The sequence below is a fragment of the Hevea brasiliensis genome, chromosome 4, assembly GCF_030052815.1.
Source record: "Hevea brasiliensis isolate MT/VB/25A 57/8 chromosome 4, ASM3005281v1, whole genome shotgun sequence".
Classification (NCBI taxonomy): Eukaryota; Viridiplantae; Streptophyta; class Magnoliopsida; order Malpighiales; family Euphorbiaceae; genus Hevea; species Hevea brasiliensis.
The window spans coordinates 1,297,897-1,306,343 of NC_079496.1; the positions used below are offsets into that span (position 1 = coordinate 1,297,897).

At 38.9% G+C, this 8,447-nt stretch overlaps 1 protein-coding gene across 5 annotated transcripts; it reads left to right on the top strand.

Annotated features, from left to right (window-relative positions):
* The first annotated feature begins 217 nt into the window (after positions 1-217).
* Positions 218-8,447, top strand: LOC110656327 (helicase sen1). Of its 5 annotated transcripts, none has more exons than XM_021813031.2 (10): positions 218-333; positions 1,651-3,169; positions 4,092-4,271; positions 4,358-4,453; positions 4,555-4,717; positions 4,843-4,975; positions 5,073-6,839; positions 6,992-7,782; positions 7,887-8,150; positions 8,230-8,447. In XM_021813031.2, the coding sequence occupies exons 2-8, from the start codon at positions 1,804-1,806 to the stop codon at positions 7,394-7,396; spliced, it is 4,110 nt and encodes a 1,369-aa protein (XP_021668723.2). In that variant the 5' UTR covers positions 218-333; positions 1,651-1,803; the 3' UTR covers positions 7,397-7,782; positions 7,887-8,150; positions 8,230-8,447. The 5 variants fall into 5 exon arrangements, with proteins under 5 accessions (XP_021668723.2, XP_021668725.2, XP_021668722.2 ...); XM_021813033.2 differs by having other exon boundaries at positions 1,651-1,911; positions 2,014-3,169; positions 7,887-8,447; XM_021813030.2 differs by having other exon boundaries at positions 7,887-8,447.

Here is an 8,447-nt window from a genome sequence, read left to right on the forward strand (position 1 = left end):
GGGCTTATAATAAACTTAAATTACATTATAATTATTAATCTTATAAGTAATTTATATTTATAATTTTGATAAACGGATTTAAGAGATAAATAAACTCTATGAATTTTATATTATGGGATTTAATTAGGACTTAAAATTATTTTTGAGATATTAATATTTTTTTAATATTTTTCGCATTAAAATAAATATAAAATGTGTTCAATTAACATGTGAATTAGCGTCTATAAAAGCCTTGCTCTCCCCCTAAAGGATCCCATCCCACTCTCTCACGCGGACGTCACGCGGAACAGAGACCCGTCCTTCTGTAGCCTTTCTATTCCTCTGCATTTTAAGGTAAGTTCTCTGAGTTCTTAATCGATTAAATTCGATTTTATTCTAATCCATTCTTGTTTCTTATTGTGTTTGTAGGTTATCTTATTTGTCTGTTTGATTGTATTTCTTCGAGTTTTGTTGCTTGTCACTTTTTGATTCAAACGGTCTGGCTTGATTGGAGCTCTGATTATGGGTTTTTGTTGGGAAATCGTTTTAGATCTGTGAATCGTTTTTTATTTATTTTTTATTTGATATTTAGCTATAGATTGGATTAGTCGATGCAACATTGGCTTTTGGCTTCTCGTTTTGAATTTTTAGGGATTTTGGTTCTTGATTTGAGTTTTTATGAGTTGTGAGTCTTGGTTGAACTAAGCTATCAACTGCCTAGCGATGTAAATTGTCTTCACCATTCACTAGATGGGAGATTTTATATGCTTAGATTCTATGAACGTTCATAGGTTGGGGATGTTATCCTAAGCATCAGTTCAGCTCTTCCTTTTGTTATTGGGTATAAATGTGAATATTGCTTGCTATATGATGATCACAACTTAAATGCATCACACAACCAACCATTTCAAGTTACAATAGGAAGTAACTCCACTCTATTTCTTTCGGTATTGATCTCCAACATTATGATTTAACACCAACAAGTATCCATAAAATTTCATACACCCAAAATTGAAAGAGCCAAAAAAGGAAGTTTGCCATGATGTGATCAATAACTTTTTTTTCCCTTTCCAATCCAAAAAAGACTGTAGGCAGCACTCAAAAGAAAGCAATAACATTCCCTTCATATGATAATATTCACATTTCAGAACAAATACCCATCAATGGCACTCTATGTACAGAACCAACGGCCAATTTTACATCAGAGAAAACCTGATCAAAACTATTAAGCATAAACCAAACCAATTGCCTCATCAGCAAATCGGTAATTTCATTACACTCTAGATGCAGCAAAACAAGACTCATTGCTTTGACTTTAACATCGCAAAATGAAATTAGATTGAGACCCCCTAATTCCAATCCAAATGAAACCAATCCCCAATCACACAATCCCTAAGCTAATCCTTATCATGCGTTCTGTTTATAGCTGTTGTCACGTGTTAAAATATCTGCATTTGTTTTCATTGTCTAGTGTGCTAGGCGCTCTGGCTTCATTGCATCAAATGCATACTTTGGGAGTAAGGACATGACATGAGAATTTTTTTTTGGAAAATTATTTTTAAAGAGTTATGGCAGCTATTTGTTAGCAGTGCCTCTACTCATGTCATCTCCTTTGTTTGAATTTGCTGTAGTTATTCATTAAAATGTTACCTTCATTGCCTTTATTCGCAGATCTAAGAATGCATCTAGAACTTTGTTGATTGATTTGTTGGAGGATTCTTTTATGTCTCTAAGTTCGACATTTTTTGCTGAGAAGAAAATACAAATACAGACAGTTATATACTCTTTGGTGGACACTTTAGTTTGTATGCATTTACATATGAAATGGGTTCTCGAGGAAGGCCATTATTTGATCTTAATGAACCCCCTGCTGAGGATGATGAGGAGACTGATCGCATCATCTGCTTGCAGCCGCAGAAGGCACTTCCCTCTGTAAATCCAAACTCTCCTGACTTGTTTGCAGCATCGGTAGTTCCCCAAGGAATAAAAAGTAGCAATGCTTTCTCACATGCATCTTCTGTGTCGGGTTTTCAGCCTTTTGTTCGGCCCAAAATTGTCCATGGCCATGAAGCAGGTTCTGAACAGAAGAAAGCAAGGGATCAGAATCCCAAGTTTGCATCATCAGTAGAATCAAGTAATTGTGATGACACAAAACCAGCATCATCATTAATTTCAGTTTCTGCAGATCCTGGAGCTGTTGAAAGAGAAGAAGGGGAGTGGTCTGACATAGAAGGCTCTGCTGATGCATCTGCTGGCAATAGTCTCCATGTGTTGGGCAAAGCTTCACAAGATCAAGGCAAGTTTGAGTTGATGCAATTTAGTGCTTCTGATACTGGTATCGAGAACATTTCTGGCAGTACCAAGGTTGTTGATAATAACAGGTTTGAAATTAGTGGCTGTGCTTCACAGGGGTTGGATCAGTGTCTGAATGATCAGAAAAGTAACAGCATTCAACATTCAGATAGCAATGCTAATGGTGATGGATCCATGGATGGTCAGGAAGAAACTGCATTAATTCCAAAAGCAAGAGAAGTTAAAAGTGTTGAAGCCAATCATGCACTCAAGTATGCCAATAATATAGGGAAGAGGAAGATAGACCAACATAAAGAAGCAATGCTAGGAAAGAAGCGAAATAGGCAGACCATGTTAATTAATATAGATGAAGTCAAGCAAGCAGGACCTATCAAATCTTCAACACCAAGAAGGCAGCCAACTACAATTCGTACTGTGAAGGAAGTTCGCCCTGTCCCTTCATCTGCTGAACATGGTGAAAAGCATATTCATCCTATGAATAAGGATCATAAACAAATTGACCTATTATGCAATGAAGGGGGCAATTCTTTGGAGTCTTGCCAGCCCAAAAATGAATGTAATGGTGATACAAGTTCTGGACAACAAGTGAAGCCTAGGAGGCTGAACAATGATACTGATTTTTCTGGAGAAGGACATCTACCACCCATTCCAAGACAGGCTTCGTGGAAGCAGCCTACTGATTTGAGGCAGCCAAAAAACTTGCAATTTGCTAATAGGAAGCCAGTTCTGATGAGCCAAAGCTCCATAGATTCAAAGTTGGGAAACAAGAAACACCTCCCTGCTAAGAAGCCAGCTCAAGTCAGTACCCCATATCAAGACACATCCGTGGAACGTCTCATACGGGAGGTGACTAATGAGAAGTTTTGGCATCACCCAGGTATAAAACATAAAATGTGCTCATCTCTTTTTGGAGTTTGTGTTGACAGTGATTATTACATATTCCCTTTTTTTGTGTCTTGTGGACCCATTTCTTCGAGTGAAGGAGGTTTTACAATTAAAAGCTAAGAACATGGTAAACCTCATATAATTGTATGGTAGAGAACAGGGTAGAGATATTACCAGTAGTAGATAGAGTCAGCCAGTTGATTGAAAACTTGGGACAGTTAAGTTTCATCTTAGACCATTGGTTTCCTTAGCTAGCCATGTGCAGTAATGCCTTTTAATCATTTTTTTCATCTCCTATTGGGAGGGCAATTGTGGGCCAGTTGTGATTTCTTTTGCTTTTCCTTCAGTATGTAAAAGATGATGTTTGTATTGCCCAGGCTCAAGCATAACAGAGGAGATATCCACAGCTACATGTTGTGGGTGGCATTCAACTGTCCATTGAGCCTCTTGGATGCAAGATGAAATAAACTTGTGATTTTTAAGTTGTTGCTATTCAAATTTCCATTGCTTCCTCTAATTTTATGGCGTGGTTTACTACTAATTTTAGATTTGTTGTTTGCTACAAACAAAAATTCTCATTTTTTCATTCAGCTGTATAAATGTAAACAAGTTTGGAAGATGTTTGCAGCCAATTCACATGTCTTAGGAGGTGATCAAAGTGTGTACCTTTTTGTATTTGCCAATACTCTGAGTTATTGAGGTGTTATCACCGTATATATACATGCTTGTGTTTTATTTTGTTGCAATGATTGTTGTTTCTTGCTTCTGTTGTTTGTAGTGACTGTTCTACATCTTCTGTTGTCCTAATGATTGTTGTTTCTCCCTTTCCTTGAGAGCTCTTTTCTTTACTCTTTTCCTTTTTCATTCTTTGGCATTATTAACTGAACTAATATATTAATGTCATTGTGCATCAGAGGAGTCTGACCTTCAATGCATTCCTGGACGATTTGAATCTGTTGAAGAATATGTCAGGGTATTTGAGCCTTTGCTTTTTGAGGAATGCCGAGCACAACTTTATAGCACATGGGAAGAGCTGACTGAAACAAATACGCATGTAATGGTTCGTGTAAAGAGCATTGAAAGACGAGAAAGAGGTATGAAGATGATGTATTCACTGTATATTTGTTTATACTTTGTTTCTGTTTTCTTGACTGCTTGAAATATTTTCTTATGGGCATAGGATGGTATGATGCTATAGTCCTTCCAGTGAGTGAGTGCAAATGGACATTCAAGGAGGGTGATGTTGCAGTTCTTTCAACCCCTAGGCCTGGAACAGGTTTGTTATGAGAGTTACATATGTCATTATTATTCATTATATGGATTTAACTTCTTTTAGCTTTATAGTTCACAAACATTAATTCTCTTCATGTCAAGCAGTCAGATCCAAGAGGAGCAACACCTTATCCAATGAAGATGATGATGAACCTGAGATCAGTGGACGTGTGGCTGGTACTGTTAGACGACATATCCCTTTCGATACTCGTGAGCCTCATGGTGCAATCCTCCATTTTTTTGTTGGGGATTCGTATGACCCTTACAGGTGACTTATTAAATTATAATTTCTTTTCCAGAATTGTCTAGTCTATATTAATGTTCTTCAGTAGTTACTAGAATTTTGTAATTGTTTTTTTTTTTTTTTTTTTTTTTTTTATTTGTTTTCAACAGTAAGGTTGATGAAGATCATATTCTGAGGAGACTTCAGCCCAGAGGCACCTGGTATCTAACTGTACTTGGTTCTCTTGCAACCACTCAGCGAGAGTATGTCGCATTACATGCATTTTGCCGTCTCAATTCACAGGTGTGCTGAATTTTCTTTCAAGTGCTTTTACTTTGTGTTCTCGTTAATACGACTTGTAACATGAGAAGCCTAAAAGTTCTATTTTCTGTTCTGGTAGATGCAAACTGCAATCTTAAAGCCCAGTCCTGATCACTTCCCAAAATACGAGGAACAGACCCCTGCCATGCCTGAATGCTTCACACAGAATTTTGTTGATCATTTACATCGGACCTTCAATGGACCTCAGTTGGCAGCAATCCAATGGGCTGCAATGCATACAGCTGCTGGTACAAGTAGTGGTATGACAAAGAGGCAAGATCCATGGCCCTTTACTCTTGTTCAAGGGCCTCCGGGAACAGGTAAGACACACACAGTCTGGGGAATGCTAAATGTCATCCATTTGGTTCAATATCAGCATTATTACACTTCTTTGCTTAAGAAACTAGCACCTCAGAGCTACAAGCAAGCCAATGAGAGCAATTCTGACAACATTGCAATGGGTTCAATTGATGAAGTTCTTCATAATATGGACCAGAATCTCTTCCGCTCTCTTTCAAAGCTGTGTCCAAAGCCCAGAATGTTGGTTTGTGCTCCTTCTAATGCTGCAACAGATGAGCTTCTTGCGCGTGTTCTTGATCGTGGTTTTATTGATGGTGAGATGAAAGTTTATCGGCCTGATGTGGCCAGAGTTGGGGTTGATTCACAATCACGTGCTGCCCAGGCAGTTTCTGTTGAGAGGAGAACTGAACAATTGTTAGTCAAGAGTCGTGAGGATGTCTCAAAATGGATGCAAGATTTAAGAGGTCAGGAAGCATATTTCTCTGGGCAAATAGCTGATCTTCAAAACAAACTTACTGTGGCAGCTGCTGATGGTCGTTCCCAAGGATCTGTTGGTGTTGATCCTGATATTCTTATGGCTCGGGATCAAAACCGAGATGCATTGCTGCAGAACCTTGCAGCAGCTGTTGAAAACAGAGATAAAGTTCTAGTTGAGATTTCTCGCCTTCTCATTTTAGAGGCCAGGTTTCGTGCTGGTAGCAACTTCAATCTGGAGGAAGCCCGCGCTAGTCTGGAGGCAAGTTTTGCCAATGAGGCTGAGATTGTTTTCACCACTGTCTCAAGCAGTGGTCGTAAGTTGTTCTCTCGACTTACACATGGTTTTGATATGGTAGTTATTGATGAGGCTGCCCAAGCCAGTGAAGTAGCTGTTCTTCCTCCCCTAGCTCTTGGTGCTGCTCGTTGTGTTCTTGTAGGGGATCCCCAGCAGCTTCCTGCGACAGTTATCAGCAAGGCAGCTGGAACCTTGATGTATAGTAGAAGTCTTTTTGAAAGGTTTCAACAAGCAGGATGTCCAACAATGTTATTATCTGTGCAATATAGGATGCATCCTCAAATTCGAGATTTCCCTTCGCGTTACTTCTACCAAGGCCGTCTTACTGACAGCGAAAGTGTTATTAACTTACCTGATGAGATGTATTACAAGGACCCTTTACTTAGACCTTATCTATTTTATGATGTTACTTATGGGCGGGAGTCCCACAGGGGTGGGTCCGTATCCTATCAGAACATACATGAAGCACAGTTTTGTCTTCAGCTGTATGAGCATCTTCAGAAAACTCTGAAATCCTTTGGTCTGGGGAGAATCTCTGTTGGCATAATCACACCATACAAGCTGCAATTGAAATGTCTTCAACATGAATTTTCAGCAATTTTAAAGTCAGAAGAAGGGAAAGATATCTATATCAATACTGTAGATGCTTTTCAAGGCCAGGAACGGGATGTCATTATTATGTCTTGTGTACGTGCCTCAAATCATGGTGTTGGCTTTGTTGCTGATATCCGCCGGATGAATGTTGCTCTCACACGTGCGAGAAGGGCATTATGGGTATGGATTCTGCTTTTTTCAAGTATCCTCTTTTTTTTCATTAAATTGTTGGTTGTCCTATTACACTTAAGTCATTCATCCACAACACAGACACACAACCTAAAACCAAGTGCTGAACTTGAGTTCTGAATTTTAAACTGCTGTCTCAACAGGTTATGGGAAATGCAAATTCTCTGGTGCAATCTGATGATTGGGCTGCATTGATTGCTGATGCTAAAGCAAGAAACTGCTATATGGACATGGATTCTCTCCCCAAAGAGTTTTTGGTTTCAAAGGGAATGCAGGGCAAATCCACCAATACAAGGGGTTTGAGGTTAGGTGGTCCAAGACACAGATCTATGGATATCCACATGGAGTCCAGATCAGGAACGCCATCAGAAGATGATGATAGTTCAGGTGCACCTGTGATTTCTAGGAATGGGAGTTATAGGCCCTTTAAGCCACTAATGGACAATTCATTAGATAATTTTGGTCAATCAGGTGATAAGTCAAGAGACGCTTGGCAATATGGCGTACAGAAGAAGCAAAGTTCTTCTGGAATTAAGAGAGATTCCTAGGTGTCTTGATAAATGTCTGCAAATTCTTTTGGCATTTGGGATGGCGTTCAATGCTATTGAATCTCTACAGTTGTGATGCTGTCTCTTAGAGCCAGGAGGTCCTTGGAACCTTGGCTTCTTATGCTCTGATTGCATCTGCTAAACACAATTTGAAACAAGTGCCCAACTGTAGCTCCTTGCACTGATTGCATTTGCTAAACAGAACACAAAACAAGCTGAAAGTCGCTGTTTATGTTGGATGCTTTGACTGGATGAACAAGGATACTGCTTTTGCAATAGATCTGTTCTAATTAGATTTGCTCCTGTGATTTCTTGCTGGGAGATGGGTGCTTTTGAGTAAGAAGTGGGCGATCATACCCTTAATCCACCATCTTACATGTTTGAAGGTAAGAAATTATTCTGTTGCACAAAATAACTTGTGGGTCTAAGTTGAACTTTTGTCTGTTGATCACTGAGTTTATTGCATGGACGCTGGATATATGAATACCAGGAATCAATTGGTGGCATCAAGAAATGTTTGACTATTTATAAAATGAGGTGCCACTATTTTGCGATGGAGCTCAATCCATATTGACTTTTTTTCTGATGCCTTGGTTGATATGGGGTGTCAAGATGCTTCCCGGTCGTGTAATTCCATATCTGGCAGTGCAGCTTTTATTCTTAAAGGACGGAAGCTGACTCCTTGGTTCTCAATTCTTTGAGAGTATGAGGCTATGAGCACTTCAATATCAACTTCATGTATGGAAGATGCTAGGTACATTCTTTGGATGTTCAAATGTACTAGGATGCATGTAAGATATTGGACTGTTAACCAAATATTATTTTTCTTCCAGTTGTTTTTCGAAGGGGAAGCAAGAGCACGTTCCTACAACGAAGGGAAACTCTTGAAGTTATGTATAGAAAAAGGAGAGTACAGGATTTGTGCAACCATATTCTAATACTAGAGGCATTTGTGACTTTTACCGACTTGTACATAAATCTTCAGCTGTGCAATCAAAAATCAATTTATTTGTTTTTGACGTAATGAGAATTAATTCCTTTTTTGTCCCCA